At 39.5% G+C, this 17,498-nt stretch overlaps 1 protein-coding gene across 1 annotated transcript; it reads left to right on the top strand.

Moving 5' to 3' along the window:
• Window positions 1–12,388: 12,388 nt before the first annotated feature.
• On the top strand, window positions 12,389–16,967 carry LOC123984265 (H-2 class II histocompatibility antigen, A-Q alpha chain-like). The gene is made up of 4 exons (XM_046071056.1): window positions 12,389–12,519; window positions 13,907–14,164; window positions 15,564–15,845; window positions 16,512–16,967. Exons 1-4 carry the CDS (start codon window positions 12,444–12,446, stop codon window positions 16,628–16,630), a joined length of 735 nt encoding a protein of 244 aa, XP_045927012.1. The 5' UTR covers window positions 12,389–12,443; the 3' UTR covers window positions 16,631–16,967.
• Window positions 16,968–17,498: the final 531 nt, after the last annotated feature.

Genomic DNA, 17,498 nt, shown 5'->3' with positions numbered 1-17,498 from the left:
TTTAGCCAACAAAACTGACTGCATTTTTTCCTCAACATTTGTTGTGTCGGACTTTTAGCTTTTATGCAAAAGACACAAGCCTTAATGTGTTCATCTTGTTCAAAATAGAGTAGATGAATCCACAAGTTAAAAAAAGAATGCGACTTTAAAGCATTTGTGTGGTCTAAACCATGTGCCGTGTTGCTGCAACCTGGCGGGACTCAAAGAGACAGGAGCATCTACAGTAGGGCTGCTTCTTAAACGATGCATCGTTTAAGAAGTACTTTTGATTGGCGGTGGCGGTGGCGCCCCCCTGTAACGGGATCAGCTGTGGACATTGATAGATAATAGATATTTATTCGTCCTTTCGGAAATTCATAGTGTGTCATAGTGTGGCAGACCAACAACCAGACAACTGCTTTACCAACACAAACATCACCAGAGTGCTATACAAGTTAAGCTGCAGCTCCCCGACACCCATTTAACTCCTGACTGTGACGTTATGACCCAAATTCACGGCCCAACCAGGAGAACAACAAACGCACGTGTGTACATTTACAGCTGAGGATTGCGTCTTACTTTGACTAGCCTTCAACTCAACAATCAGTCATGATTTCAGTTAAATGCTAAAGTTGCTTTTAATGTTACCTTGTCTGTGGTCCGCTGGCAGAACACCGGGAGCTTTCTGATCAGGCGCCGTCGTGCTGTTGCGGTAGGCCACATAAGTTTCGTTTTACGGAGGACTGTGACAATACAGAGCTGTTGTTTTCTTTTAGCTTGAAATAATCCCATACTTTGGACACTTTCTTCTTCATCCCTCGCTATTTTCTCGCTCTTACTCCACTTTGCAAACAGCGCCATCTTAATCACGTCATGTTCACATAGCAAAGAATTTGCGTCGATGCATTTTAGTAATTGATTTAATCGATGAATTGTTTCAGCCCTAATCTACACCTTGTTTGTTGTTTTAAACTTTGAATCCTGCAAAGCTACCATAGAGGAGTCCCAGAACAACAATATAGGGCTGGAAATGCAGTATAATAGGTCTCCTTTAAATAACAAACTCAACTGTGATCCTCAGGCTCTCCTCTTGAATTTCTTACTTTGTTCTTTTGACTTGAGGTGAAAAACAGTGCTCTAGTGCTGCCAGAGTTTTTGACTGAGAGCCAAAGGAACATGAGACGAGGAATGTATCTGAGGCTGGATCGACACTTATGGAATTCTGCTACATTGGCAATATACTGCATCCTTAACATGAGGCAACACATCAATCTTTCAAACAGTGCATTCATCTCCCTGTGAGCCTTTTCTGATAGATGAATGTGGGACTTTTTTATGACCTATTAAGAGCTTACAGTGCCTTGCGAAAGTATTCGGCCCCCTTGAACTTTTCGACCTTTTGCCACATTTCAGGCTTCAAACATAAAGATATAAAACTGTAATTTTTTGTGAAGAATCAACAACAAGTGGGACACAATCATGAAGTGGAACGAAATTTATTGGATATTTCAAACCTTTTTAACAAATAAAAAACTGAAAAATTGGGCATGCAAAATTATTCAGCCCCTTTACTTTCAGTGCAGCAAACTCTCTCCAGAAGTTCACTGAGGATCTCTGAATGATCCAGTGTTGACCTAAATAACTAATGATGATAAATAGAATCCACCTGTGTGAAATCAAGTCTCCGTATAAATGCACCTGCTCTGTGATAGTCTCAGAGGTCCGTTTAAAGCGCAGAGAGCATCATGAAGAACAAGGAACACACCAGGCAGGTCCGAGATACTGTTGTGGAGAAGTTTAAAGCCGGATTTGGATACAAAGAGATTTCCCAAGCTTTAAACATCCCAAGGAGCACTGTGCAAGCGATAATATTGAAATGGAAGAAGTATCAGACCACTGCAAATCTACGAAGACCCGGCCGTCCCTCTAAACTTTTGGCTCATACAAGGAGAAGACTTATCAGAGATGTAGCCAAGAGGCCCATGATCACTCTGGATGAACTGCAGAGATCTACAGCTGAGGTGGGAGACTCTGTCCATAGGACAACAATCAGTCGTATACTGCACAAATCTGGCCTTTATGGAAGAGTGGCAAGAAGAAAGCCATTTCTTAAAGATATCCATAAAAAGTCTCGTTTAAAGTCTGCCACAAGCCACCTGGGAGACACATCAAACGTGGAAGAAGGTGCTCTGGTCAGATGAAACCAAAATCGAACTTTTTGGCAACAGTGCAAAACGTTATGTTTGGCGCAAAGGCAACACAGCTCATCACCCTGAACACACCATCCCCACTGTCAAACATGGTGGTGGCAGCATCACGGGTTGGGCCTGCTTTTCTTCAGCAGGGACAGGGAAGATGGTTAAAATTGATGGGAAGATGGATGGAGCCAAATACAGGACCATTCTGGAAGAAAACCTGATGGAGTCTGCAAAAGACACTGAGACTGGGACGGAGATTTGTCTTCCAACAAGACAATGATCCAAAACATAAAGCAAAATCTACACTGGAATGGTTCACAAATAAACATATCCAGGTGTTAGAAGGGCCAAGTCAAAGTCCAGACCTGAATCCAATCAAGAATCTGTGGAAAGAACTGAAAACTGCTGTTCACAAACGCTCTCCATCCAACCTCACTGAGCTCGAGCTGTTTTGCAAGGAGGAATGGGCAAAAATTTCAGTCTCTCGATGTGCAAAACTGATAGAGACGTACCCCAAGCGACTTACAGCTGTAATCGCAGCAAAAGGTGGCGCTACAAAGTATTAACTTAAGGGGGCTGAATAATTTTGCACGCCCAATTTTTCAGTTTTTTATTTGTTAAAAAGGTTTGAAATATCCAATAAATTTCGTTCCACTTCATAATTGTGTCCCACTTGTTGTTGATTCTTCACAAAAAATTACAGTTTTATATCTTTATGTTTGAAGCCTGAAATGTGGCAAAAGGTCAAAGTTCAAGGGGGCCGAATACTTTCGCAAGGCACTGTACTTGGTTTTGGATGATGCATTAAAGTATATTACATTAAAATGACTTGAATTAGCAAAGTGTACTTTTAATTGTTTAACTTGACTGATGTAAACAATATCAACTTATAATCATCTCAGTTCAAAGAGTTTATGTTTGAAGTTTGAATACTGTGATGTTCCCAAAAAATGTTTACTATTCATTTGAATGCTGTAGCTTCTATAACAAGTAATCAAATAAAGGACCATTGTGCCGAGTTGCAACGATACAGTTTTTACCCAAACCGTCTATTTTAAACATCTATCATTGGTTCAACTGACCTACTGTACTCCTACTGTGGACACTCAATTTTCGGAGACGAGTTATTGCTCAATCTCGCTTTTACTGACAGATAAAATGGTTTAGATAATCAAAAACGAAAGTTTTTTACAACATCTGACTGCTTGTGTTTCTTGCCCCGTCAGACTTTGTTATAGCAAGTAACATTTTGTGAAAAATGACAATGGCCAAAGCTATAAAAATAAGAGTTGAGTTTCTGCTCTCTGAGAAAGCACTCTCTGATAAAAGCTTGACATTTGACTAAAATCTGAGCTTCAGGATATTATAAACAGGTTTACGCCTGGCTGCATCCACACACACACACACACACACACACACACTGTCACCCTCTCCTCTCACTGCAGCAGCTGTGTGAGGTAATGTCTGTCTGTGTCTGTGCAACACCCTGCAAGAATAACAAATCCACCTCTCTCTCATCCTTTTTCTATCTCATTATCTCACCCTCTGTCTTTCTGTCTGCCCCCCACCTTTACCTCCCTCTCTCTGTCGCTATCTCTCCTCTGTCTACACTCATCTTTTCTTCATTTGCCCGCCCCCTACTCCCCCGCTTGTGTTTGAGGCTAGACGCAGTAGACTATTAAAAATGTCCTCTGTCGAGAAGAGATTGTGTTGTAAACAAAGAGAGAAAGAGAGGATGAGGGAAACAGGCAGGAGAGAAATCGCATGGAAAAGAAGAAAGATGAACCAAATAAAATAGAAAGACAAGAAAGAAACTAGAGGAAAGAGTGAAATTGAACATAAACTTGCCATTTTCATATTACCATATTAATTTACCTTTTTTACCTGAATTGTGAGGTTTACATTGACATTGCCTTCATCTGAAGCCTCGAACATGTTTCTCTGTGCTGCACCTAAGCGAACCTGCATGGGTGGGATGGGAACTGTTCATTTGGCTGTTTCTTTCATTCCATTCCAGCAGCCTGGTACCATCAAAAGGTGCCAGGCATTTGGCGGGGTATACCAACACAGTTTTTGCATTTCGCGTGTCATTTCATGACGTTTAGATTGCATTCACTTTTAATGTGCAGAAATGGCGTACCATTTTATGCCTACTGTCACAGGTAAAATCAGCGTGTGTAGGATGTAAATAGCCATGAAAGTCTTACACTAAGGGGTTGTCAGGTGGTTGGGTGGATAATAAGTTGGTCCCTGACCCAGGAGAACGGCGTTTGATTCACAAGTGATACAATTATATACAATACTTACACAACATCAGTTTTTTGTTTTTATTTACGTTAAGTAAGTTACCGTGCTACATCGTTGCTATGTTAGTTACGTAACGTTCGGTTACGTTACGTAAGTTACCATGCCATTACCATAGCATTTAGCTACATGTAAGATTAAGTAGCTAGTTAGCTAAAGATGCTAGCATTGACACTCCCCCCCCCCCAAAAAAACTGTGCCCATTTAATAACTTACTGTAGTGAGAGTCAACTGTCTTATAACGTTTTTCACTCTGCACAGTCTTTTGGATTTATAAAAGTTTGAAATGGAAATTAGTCTATTTACAACTCAACAAATATAAAAATGAATTAAATTAGAAACAAAAAATTCTTGCACAATGTTACAAGCTAACTATAAAACAATATTTTTCACACATTTGTGCATAAAACAAAAAAATGAAAATGACAAAGCCACAATATTAATATAAAACAACCCTAACAAGCCTCCTTCGTGTTACCTATGACATTTCTTTTCACACAAGCAGAGGAGCACAGCATTGACAGCATTGCAGATACCAGGGTGAAGTGATAATCACCAGCTGGACTCAAGTTTCACCTAACATTTTCTGCATTTAGCCTCATCACATCTTCTTTCAGAAATTCTCATTTCATTTTACAACCCTGTTGTATTGTGACAAATAAGTATACCTTCTACCTATGATGTTTGGAGCAGTCAGAGTTGGTTTAGATGGATGGATGGAACTATTAGATGGATTGACATGAAATTTGGCACAGATATGCAGGGTACCCAGAGGATGAAGTTTAGTGACTTTGGTAATCCCCTCACTTTCCCTGTTGCGCCACCAGCAAGTCAAATTTTCAGTTATTTTGTGAAATACTTGTTGGGTTGCCTTAACATTTGGCTCACACATTCATATCCCCCTTAGGATGACCTGTGTTAACTTTGCTGATCCTTGGTGATGCTCGCACACTACACTAAGATTGTGAACATGGTAATCATTACACCAGCATCAGCATGTTAGAATTGTCATTGTAAGCATGCTGACATATTTAAGTCAAAGTACTGCTGAAGCTCAACCTTACAGAACCTCTAGCATGGAGGTCCACTCTTTGTCTTGTTTTCTGATGTTAGCGGGGGCAACTCTTACAGTAAACTGCTTAAAGTTCATTATGGATGTGAACTACTATTAAAGACACCAAGTGATCCCAAAAAAAGTGGACAAAACTTCAAACACAGCATGCTGTGTGTTTATTACTTTTGATGCCAGCACTGAGAAAATCACTTGTTGCTCTCCCTCTTTTTCATTAAAATGTTACATACTGTTTCAGCTTTCTATTAATTTCAGACAAAATTGCAAATTCATTCTATGTGGGAGGTCACAGCATATGATGTGTGTGTGTGTGTGTGTGTGTGTGTTTATCTTTATGTAGGTGTATGTTGGGGTGTAAAGATGGCATTTCGTGGTGAAATTTCCCTTTAACGGCAGAAAAACAAAGCAAGCAGAGAGAAAGCAGGCGAGACCAATTAAAATGATGAAAAGAAGTCTGCCCACACACGCACACACACACTCACCTACACACATCATGTGTGCTCTATTTCAATCTAGAAAATTAAAAACAGCAGGCAAGCTGGTAAAATACACATTCACATTTAGATACACACAGAAGCACAGAGACAGTGTTTACACACACATAAACCCACACATAACACATGCTTTCAGAATACACACAAACACACACACACACACACAGAGTAGGTTATTTTCACTTGGTGTGTGTGTGTGTGTGTGTGTGTGTGTGTGTGTAATGGATTTAATGATGTCATTGTATTAGCACACTAATCTGATTACAGTGTGACAGATTTTATGCCTCTCAGTTTCTTATCTGTCTGTATGTCTGCCTGTCTAGCTGACTGTTTGTCCGTCTTATGTGCAGACAGACAGGTTGTTTGTCCTTCTAAAGAAATGACGGTCGGTTTATGCTTGAAAAGAACTAGTTCGCATGACGTGTTGTTCGACCACATCGGAACGCAAAAGTGTTTATTGTTATTTCTAGACAGCCACACTGCAGGCAGAGTAAAAATTATACTATCATACAGAGGGAAGACATAATGAGTTTAAATATGGGGAAAACTACACATTTTCAGACAGTCACATTCATAGTGTTGCACTCATCTGTACACGTGACAACTGACAGAAATAGTTGTTTTAAGAAGGACATGGAGCTTGAAGATGCCAAAACACTGCATACTGTACAAGGGCTGTGTCCAAAATCACTCCCTTGTTCACTACTCCCAATATGATATCCATAGTTTTATATCAAGCAGTACATTGAGATACATTGAGACTCTTATTCATCTGCATTTTTTTGCGTCATCACTGACATATTTTGAAACACACAATGGTTGTTTTCACATCTATGAAGTGAGATGCAATGCATTGTGGGGTTGTTAGCAGAGAAAGAGGATTTTAAAACTCTGGGAAGTTATTGTGGTGGCCATTTTTTCTTTCACATCATCGCGAGGTAAACAGTAGAAGAAAAGATTTAAATTGGGAAGTATTGTGGTTCGCATAATATTTGCATTTGCCACTGCAGCGCATTGAATGACACGTTGCATTACATTGTGGCAAAACCTGAGCCTGGTTCAACTTTTTTACCAGAAGACACAGTGTTTTTTTGTTTTTTTTGCCAGATACCTCATTGAAATGAATGATATGGCTGTTTTTCTCACACAGTGCAAAAGTTGCAGCCTTAAAACCTCCAGAAAATTTATGACAGTCCTACTGCCTGTACCTCTTTCCATCAAACTTTTTTGCTGACTCATTGCCTCTCTGATAGTTTGTCTGTCTTGCTGTCTGCTTGTCTTTCAAAATTAAGGTTTGTCTGTCTCACCACTTGTCTTAATTACATCTCCCTTTTTCTGGTTTCAGTTATGAATCCAGACAAACCAAGAATGTACACATATACTCACACACACACACACAAACACACACACACACACACACACGTGCGCGTGCGTAGCAAGGTTTCTTTAAAAATCAATATTGTTTTAGCAGATACAAAAATATTCTTTCATCACAAACAGCAAAGAAAAAAAATCTGCTTATCCAGTGCAGCTGAAACTGCTGCACTGGATAAGCTTATTACAGGCGGTGTGTTTGTGTGTGTGTCTGGGAGGTTTTTGGACTCTTGATCACTCATCACCAAACTAAGACACACACACATGCACACACACACACACACACACACACACACACACACACACACACACACACACACACACACACACACACACACACACACACACACAGAAAGTAAAGCCTGTGTGACTGATAGGGTTTCCTAACACAGCAGATCAGACTGTGTCTCTGTTCTGGCTCAGTGGTGTTTAGTCTGTGTGTGTGTGTGTGTGTGTGTGTGCGAGACATGCTGGTTCCCCTTTGTACTTTCTGCTCATTCATTCGTTTCATTTTTCTTTTCCCATTTCATTTTTATGTTCATTTTTTTCTTTCTTTTCCCCTCCCTTTCCTCGTTACCCTCTACCATCTACTGTTTATTCATTTTATGTTTCCTTATCTCTTTTGTTTGTTCCATCTCTCTTTTTCTTTTATCATGTCTCTTTCCTCCTTATTCATTCTTTTATTTCTTTCTTTCCTTTCATCCCCATCCTTCTCTTCTCATTCTTTTTCTTTCCTCCTTTAATTTCTTCTGTCATGTTTATTTCCATCCTTTTCTTCTCTCATCTCTAATCCCTTGCTTATTGTTTTCCCTCCTGTTTTTCCTCATGTCTGCATATCCTTCCTTCCTCCCCTTTACACCTCTCCCCCTCTCTCTGTCTGACACTACACCTCTCTTTCCTTCACATCACATCCTCCTCCCTCTCTCTCCCTTTTCATGGTCCATCTACGCCCCTCCCTCCCTCTCCCTCATTATTCGGTATAATCGGTTGTCTAGACAGAAACTCCCCACACAGATCACACCTGAGAGAGAGAGTGATGGAGGGAGCAGAGAAAAAGAAAGACAGAGGAGGAAATGAGACAAGAGAGAGGGAGAAAAGAGGTGCTAAAATTATTTGCCTTTTCCCCTCCCCTTAAGTTCTCCAAGTGCTTGAGAGGAAAAGCAGTCTGAGACATAAACACACTGATTGAAGGAGAGAGAGAGAGAGAGAGAGAGAGAGAGAGAGAGAGAGAGAGAGAGAGAGAGAGAGAGAGAGAGAACAAGGGTAGAAAGGAACAATAAGAAAAAGGGTCTGAACAACACACACACACACCGTCCCTTGAAGAAACTGCAGCTGAAATACATTCATTAGTTTTGTTCAGTACAGTCTAGACTGGTTGATTTTCTGTGTGTGAGTGTGTGTGTGTGTGTGTGTGTGTGTGTGTGCTCTCTTGTACTTCTGTCTTTGTGAGGAACACTTTCCTAGACGTTTAGAGTGAGGACATTTTTGGAAAGTTAAAACATTTTGACCACATTTACCTCTGATGTTACCATGACATGCAATCTGTATTTGGATATCTGTCTAGATAAGGAAAAATGCACATTAAAGGAATTGTTCGACATTTTAGCAGATATGCTTATTCACTTTCTTGGATGGGAAACCCCACCCTCATCACCCGCAGGAACCAACAGGAGACTCACAATGGACCACTACAACCTGATGGTCATGTTTGCAATGGGGGTTAGCCAAGTTAATATTACCACTAGAAAGCTAATCTCCTAGCATGTTTACTGCCACCTGACCACCACAGAGAGCCAATGTCTCATTTAGTGTTTCTTTCATATATGTTTCTGAAAACATGAAGCATTTTGTTGGAGCTTTTCATGTTCTAAGACAGCTTGGCATCCGATTCTACCACTATCTACAGCTTTAGGTGCTCTCTGTCCTGCAGTTTTAAGAGACATGTCTGAGCTAACTTTTTAGGGATTATCATCATTAAAAATTAGTTGTGTTTTTTTCATTTTTTGATATAACTCCAGACATTCTGAACAGAGCTACTCAGTCTTTCACTTGAGCCCCACACTCAGTCATCAAAAACACCTAAAACGTATTAGTTTGAAAACGCTGCTGACACCGTTTTCGTTTTAAAGCGTATTTTAGTGTGGACATGCGAAAATTAAGGACTTTGCAACGATACATATTTGGCTAATTTGGTATATAAGTCATGCAAAGCAAAAACACAATGCTACTGACTGTTTTTTTTTTTGGTATGTTTATTAAAATATTTTGCAATGTGCAAATAATATTTATACACTTGTACTGTGCATGTTGCTGTATTGCGATGACTTCCAGCCTGTTTTTCGCTGCCACAGTCACTTTGTACTCCCGTGTTACTTTTACATTTATTCATTTAGCTGACGCTTTTATCTAAAGCAACTTATAGCTGCTGTATATGTCAGAGGTCGCATACCACTGGAGCAACTAGGGGTTAAGCTTCTTGATCAGGGACACATTGGTGTCTCACAGTGGATTCGAACCCGGGTCTCTCACACCAAAGGCATGTTGGGCGTGTCTTATCCACGTCATCACCACACCCTTTTAGTAACAGTTCCACTTCCACCAAAAGTTTTTTGTTTTACTAAATTGAAACTACTATTAAGTGTGGCTTTTTTTGAAAATGATTAACAGAAAACAATATTTTAATTTCATGGTGAAAAAAGAAATGTATTACAATACAGTTGTTACAGTTGTGCAAATGCGACACTAAAGCTGTCAATAATGAAGTCAAATTACAATAATTCTCGAGTGTATGAAATCTTACAAAAACAAGGAATCTCCTAAACGCAAATCCTCCCACAGGTCTCTGTATCCTTGAATCTTCTTCTTTCTTAAACACACACACTTTTTCTGTTGACTTAACTTGTCCATGTGTCTCTGTCCAATATGTCTCTGCATCCAAATGATACTTAGATGACTTTGACTACATGATCAGCCCCTGGTGGGTGTCTACAGCGGTATGCAGCATGTTAATATGCAGAACGTTAATAATGGTAATGTTACTACTGTGACAACTGTTGCTCCTGCTTCTGCTAGGACTAAAAGACTATTACTAATTCTGTTACTATTTCAGTAACTCAGGCGTAACAGGACATTGACCCAGATTGTGGATTTATTGCTGCGTTCCAGACAACTCGGAATTCAAAATTTTCCATCCTCCAACTAGAAAAAGTACAACTGAATGCCACAGAGGTCCTTCTTGTGAACTCAGGGTAAATCCATCTACCCCGACTTTGTGAAGAGGCAGATGTCTGACATCACAATCAATGGCAGCAACAGTGGCAGCACCAATGGAAGCGATTATTGTAAATGGTAAACCACCAACTAAAAAGCAACATAAAGTTTATTTGTCTGTATTCAATTAAAATAATACATACTATCCTAAAATCCTGTAAAACCTGTTCTGTAGTAAATTGATGTTAAAGTATGTCACCAATGTAGCTGGTTATTAAGGAAAATGGTAAAAATGCTAAAATAATGTAAAAATTACTGGCTTTTGCAGGTTACTGACCGATGTAGCTAGACTGGAACATGGGTAACGAGTTACATATCTTCATGTCACAAGTGTTTATTAAAATGGCTATCTTTTTAATTGACACCAAGGGCACTGCTAAGGCTTCAATTGTGTGCACACTTAAAAATCAGTTTGTCACGGTCAGCCATGTCTTTTGTTTACATTTGGCATCATGCACCGGGAATGCTTTGAGGTTGGAAGCCGGACATTTCCACTGTGAAATTCTGACCTCCAACTGTGATGTCCTCACAAAACTGAGATCTGACAAGACCCTAACCCGGACTTGAGTGTACATACCTGACACGCCTGCAGTTAATGTGAATCAGCATGATCAGATGCAGACAGGTGAAACCTTGATTGCACCCCAGTGAAATAATAAATTAAGGTAATGTTGATTTGAGGAGTAAGGGAGTATTTAAAGTAAAATAAAGTACAGTTTCTTTGTATCAATTTAGCATTCACAAGCAAATACGTATTTATGTTGGAGGCTAATTTAAGTTTTGATTTAAAGTATTTCATTTTATTAGTTTGTTTCATTAAAATTTTGGCGCTAGAGTCTCCAAACCTCCCATGAAATAATTGACACAACAATCAGAATCGGCTAACAGGAAACACCTGCAGCCCTCCATGATTAGACTCTTAATAAGGCCCTTTAACTCCCTCTAAGCTCAACTAATGCAATGAAGCAGAGCGAGGTCTGCAGTCAAAAAGACAAGGGATGCATCTTTGCTTCTCAAACATAGTGGATAATAAAGAAAATAATTAAATAATTAATAAACCTAAAATAAACATTTAAACAAAATCCCATTCAGCAAACGATCTCCTGTTTATGTGACTTAAAAGTCCATATTGAGGTCACATTATGGCACATGGTCACACTTAAGGATGATTTTTTTTGGTCAAAGCACAGAATCCCAGATAAAGCAATGACTGGGACAAAATAGGCATATATTTTCCCTTCGTTTTTATTATAATTCCTAGAGACAAACTGTATAAAAAGCACACAGACAAAAACTGTCCAACTACATAATTTCATACGTTGCCATTTTAACCATAATAACTATCCATTCTGACTAAAAGGTGCCTATTCCCCCCTTACATACAATTATGATAGCATACCAATGTCTGGGTGAAGTGTCACTCAATAAATCTTTTAACCACACAATCCGCAAGTTTTCTTCATTTTTGTGACAAATCACTGACATCATTATGAAGCTGACACGTTTACAATAAAGGTTAAAAAGAACAGCATATCCACATTTGCAAACACAGAAACACACATAGACACATGCTGAATGTTAACAATTTAAACAAAACTGTCCAAATGACTTTGCCCGACAGCTTCCTGGTTGAGGCTTCCTGAGCAATAAAGTATTCTACCTAGCAACAGTGCTGTAATCATATCTAACTGGCTGGTTAAAGCTCAGCTGTTTCAAGTTCCTGCTTCAGCCGTTTTGTTGAACACAGCCAACATGTTTGGATTTGAGATGACTCTGTCCGTTATCGTACTGAGCATTTTCACTGGAGCAGTTTGTACTTCTGCAACAAGTAAGACATGAACTGCAGCTTGTGTCAGAGTTCACATCAAGTGTAAATTGATGGTATAAAATTATAATCAGCTTCACTTTGATGTTTGTTTCTCAAAGTTAAGTTTATGTTTATTAACATGTGTCAGAAGATTTGACGCAGAAGAGGATTAAAATAAATGAAGTAAATTTAAAAAAAAACAAAACATCTAAACCAATCAAGGGCGTTTCAGGCAAACTGCAGTAACACACAGTGTGAAAACTAGAAGAGAAAGAGAAAAAAAAGGGAAGTTGAACTTTAGTGTGTCTGTGTGACATATTAAAATATGTGTTAAATGCAAACATCCCCTAATGGAGGGATTAAAAATAGAAAATGTTTTATCTTTATGGTAAGAAGATGTAATCTTAATCTTTTGTGGAGCAGGGAAGGCTCATTTAAACATGTCCCATCCCAGATACATATTATATGTCTGCCATATGTTGTGAGATTTATTAAAGTAAAAATCAATAAGTTAAATAGATATATCAAGATATTAGGCTTTTGTGTGTGCCACAGGTGCCATGGGTGCATACTGCCAAATGCTTGCATTGTTCTTGAGAAATGCGTTTACCTCGCCTTCCCTTTAACAGTTACTCACATCAAACAATCTAAGAGAAGAAACTCAGTCTTTGGTGAAACTGCTCACATATTCGACCTTAGTTGAGGCCGCGCAAGCAGACAACTACAACTCTTTAACTACAAATGAGGTGTTGTGTAACATTAGCGCAGTTGGAAATAAATTACTACAGGTTTCACCCAACTTCCAGGTTTTTGTTAATGATGGCACATTATGAAAATTAACTTGTAGAAAGCAAAACGTTTTATGAAATACTGAAATATTGTCTTTCTTTCTTGCGAGTTAGAGTTAGATGACAAGATCAATACCAAACTCATATCTCATATCTCTCACACTCATATAAATTTAAAGCTACAGCCATCAGGCGATTAGCTTATCATAACAAATGAAGAAACAGCTAGCCCTGCTCTGTCCAAAAGTAAAGCGCTCAACTTATCAACATGTTATCTTGTTTGTTCAATCAGTTCAAAAAGTGGAGTATAAAAGTATAACTGTTGTAGTTTTCCTGGAGGGTATGTGCCACACTATTTCTTAAACTTCATGGAACTCCAAGAAACAGTCTGACACATAATCCCCCAGGTTAAACAATATAATGTGTTAATTAGTAAGCTTTAGGAACAGGTAGGTGGATTCTTTTGAACTTTGGACAAAGCCCAAGTTAGTTATTATGTATCTTGTTGTCTAATGTTTTATCCACCTTCCAGGATGTGAATTAATGTCAGCGCAGCATCAAAATCAATTTTGCCTTTGAACTGTTTCCATCTTGTGATGCTGTCGTCTCCTGCTTTTCAGCGCCCTCCCATGACTTCCACTACATCTACGGGTGCTACGAATCCATTGACGTGCGGGTTGATGTGGTTATAGATGAGGAGGTGGCTGGGTATGCTGATTTCAGCAACAAAGAAATAATGTGGGTGATGCCTCACCTGCCACAATATGTATCAGACTTAAAGAAACGGGGTTATGAAATTGCCAAAGATAGCATTACCCACTGTCACAGCGTTTTGGGTAAAGCAAAAAAAGCGGATCCTGATGCTCCCATCCGGCAAGGTACTGCACATGACACAGTTTATGCAGGCCAACACTCAACACATTTGACACACTGTGAGGTTAGCGAGAGGGAATAAGAAATGAAGATGCTTGCAGCATCCTAATAAAGCTGGTTAATTTAGACACATCACAGCTGATCCAACTGAAAACATGAAGCACTCAGAGATTGCTCTTATAATACAGTTTTATTTCTGACTTGTAGCCTCAGGTGACTGAATAGGTGGCTTACTTGGCTGCACCACAAATACTAGATTTGGGGTGCATTGATAAAACAAATAGCCCTCTTTCTGGTGTCAAAAATGAATTGAGGCAGCTATTACACATTTTAAAAGTAATTACAGAATATTTAACTAATTTGACACTTGTGATAGTGTTGCCATGGGTGGTGCTGTGGCTAGCACTGTTGTCTCACAACAAGAAGGTCGCGGGTTCAAACCCCTTTCTGTGTGGTTTGCATGTTCTCCCTGTGTCTGTGTGGGTTCTCTCATGAATGCTAATGTTCCCCCACATCTGCTCAATTTGTAAATAAGATGCTGTTTGCTAAAATATTTGCTTAAAACTTAAAAGATAAAGGTTTTCAGCTTGTTTCCGCTGCCCCCAAGTGGTCTGTTAGATCAGGTCTGCAGCAGGTTTTGTTAAATGTCTGTTATACCCAGCCCAGTATCACTTTGAATTACATAAATATTAAACCATTCTGTCCCTCAGGATTTAAATCCGACGCCAATGTGGAAAATGCGAATGTGAGGGTGGTGGATGGCCATGTCCAACTTTAATACAGGAGATCATAGTGTCATCACAGACTTGCAATTAATGTTTTTATTAATGTTAACCAGAATCAGGGTGACTGTGCTCCAGACTATGTAGGTAAAGTCTTAAAGCTGATGATACATGGGGGCAACTTTTTGAGCAGTGTTGCTGGGCAATCTTGCTGGTGGCAAGCCGGACTATGTTTTGAACGGATAGCGGTGGGGCGGGGCAGGTGGCGGAGTGGTGGGGGAAGAGGATTACGGTTGTAATCTTTACTCATTACCATTGATGGCAGCATTCCCCAGCACCATTGCTCTGAAAGTTGCTCTGTGTATCATCAGCTTTAGACTTCAAACTATAGCTAAGGTGAAGTCATAGAAACACCCCCTGCATGCTCTTCCTGCCTTCTCTTCTTTATCTTAATAAATCTGTGGGACAACAGTTGAAAATGATCTAATTTGCTGTCCTCAGCACATTGATTACTGGTGATTAATAAGACAAATTAAAAAAGTAAAAGAAATAGTTGCACATGCTTTTTTTATTTAATTGGATTATTTCAGTTTGGTGATTATTCAAGTTTGGTGATATTGTGGTGAATCACGCCCTTAAAAAGTATCGTCAGACATTACTTTCTATTCTCTTTATTGAACAGAAGCTCCAGAGATCTCCATCTATACCCGGTATGAGGCAGAGGATGGTGTGATCAACACTCTCTTCTGTTTGGCCAATCACTTCCACCCCCCCACCATCAACTTCACATGGTCAAGGAACGGGGTGGAGATCACAGAGGGGGTATCGAACCTGCGTTACCGCCACAACAGTGACGGGACGTTCCACAGAATTTCAACACTGAGTTTCACCCCTGGGGAGGAGGACGTTTACTCTTGTTCAGTGGAGCATCAAGCCTTACAACAGCCTCTCACCAGGAGCTGGGGTAAGACAAGGAGATCTAGTGTTTGTTTTTAAAATCTCTGTTATAAGTGTTATTATTAAGGGGGATGCTGTTAAACTTATAAATACACGTCTCTCACACCAGAAAGGTTAGACAGAGAGAGCTACACACAATACACCTGTTCTCGGCACCTGCAGGTATGTGTCAGTTGGGGAAACCAAGCGGTCTCCCATGTAAGTCAGACGTTGTGGCTCTATAATAATGCAACCAGACTTCCTCCCTTGTGCCGATGGTCAAGAGAATTACTACAGCCGCTAGAGGGTTTTGTTACTTGAATGTAAACAAATGTTCTTTGGTTATAAGCTGAAACAACTGATTTTGTTTCACTTGGAAGGATGGTCACTTTAGTTAGGAGACACATTTCTAACATCTAATTTACAGGAAACAAAAAAGAAAACCAACAAAAGCAACTGTACTTTAGCACTGAGCTCACTTGTAGTTGTTTATTTCGGTGGGATGTACTCACAGTTGTTCATCTGGTGTTTTTATACACTTTCTGTAAGTCCCTTTGAAAAGCTTGTGCCAATTGAATGTAATGTAGCCTATATTTTGATTGAAAAGCCAACTGTTGGTTTGAGCACTTCAGACACATTTTGTGTCATAAAAATCCTGGAAAACTTTTTTTGATTCTTTTTGTTCCATCCACAGTGCCGATGGAGAGGAAGAGCAGCGTGAGTCCTGCAGCTTGGTTCTTCGGTGCGAGCCTCGTTTTGTGCCTGATGGGAATCGGGACCGGAGCCTTCTTTTTAACCAGGCGGTCAAATTAGTGCCTTCGCTTTGGGGGTTTTACTGAGAGCAGCTCAACCAGCATTCAGCTACAGACTGTTTTTTTAATAAATACATACAATACAACCTTTTTTTTTCAAACACAGATGCTTTTAGAATTTTTTTACCATTAACTGAACAAGTACCCAAAATAGACAAGCCTCTTCTCCTCAGTGAGGCTGGTTTTCTGAGAACCAAAACCAAAAACTTCTTCGACTCATAGGAAAGGTGATCAAATGTTGACTGCGTTTCTTAAGTTTATTTTTTATTTTTTATTTTTGCCTGACTGATATTGTATTAATATTGTGTGGTTTTTAATAAAGATAGTGTTGGATTAGATGTTAGAGTTGTTATATGACCAACAGTAGGTTTATGTTTTTGTAAGATGGTAGGATGATAACATGAATACATATAGACATCAGTTTGGTAACATTTCTCCTTTACAGTTCAGTCAAAAATTGTAATTGATACAGTTAATCACTTGATGATTTACTGTAAAATACTGCAAACCTAGCATAATGCAGTACATAATACATGCAGACTCCACACAGAGATAACTGGACTCGGAGGAACTGCAAATCGGTCCTTCCTGCTATACGGCTGCAGCTCCAACCACTGAGCCACCATGCTTTACATAAACGACACCCTACTTCCTGCACTGGAGGTAAACGTTGCCACTAGACGCAGATTGTGCAACACAGTCTCACTCCCTACTCGTCAAATGTCTGACGCATGGTCAAGGGACCCTGGCGTCACTTTTTTGACGCACTGGGTATACCTTCGGCTTCATTTTTCAACGTGCGGGGCAGTCCAATAGACTTCTATAGAACTCAACAGCGTTGAAATTTGACGTCTTGGGTCGATCACCAA

This window comes from Micropterus dolomieu, linkage group LG15, assembly GCF_021292245.1.
Source record: "Micropterus dolomieu isolate WLL.071019.BEF.003 ecotype Adirondacks linkage group LG15, ASM2129224v1, whole genome shotgun sequence".
Classification (NCBI taxonomy): Eukaryota; Metazoa; Chordata; class Actinopteri; order Centrarchiformes; family Centrarchidae; genus Micropterus; species Micropterus dolomieu.
The sequence above is the reverse complement of the archived record's forward strand: the minus strand, read 5'-3'. Positions and strand labels throughout refer to the sequence as shown.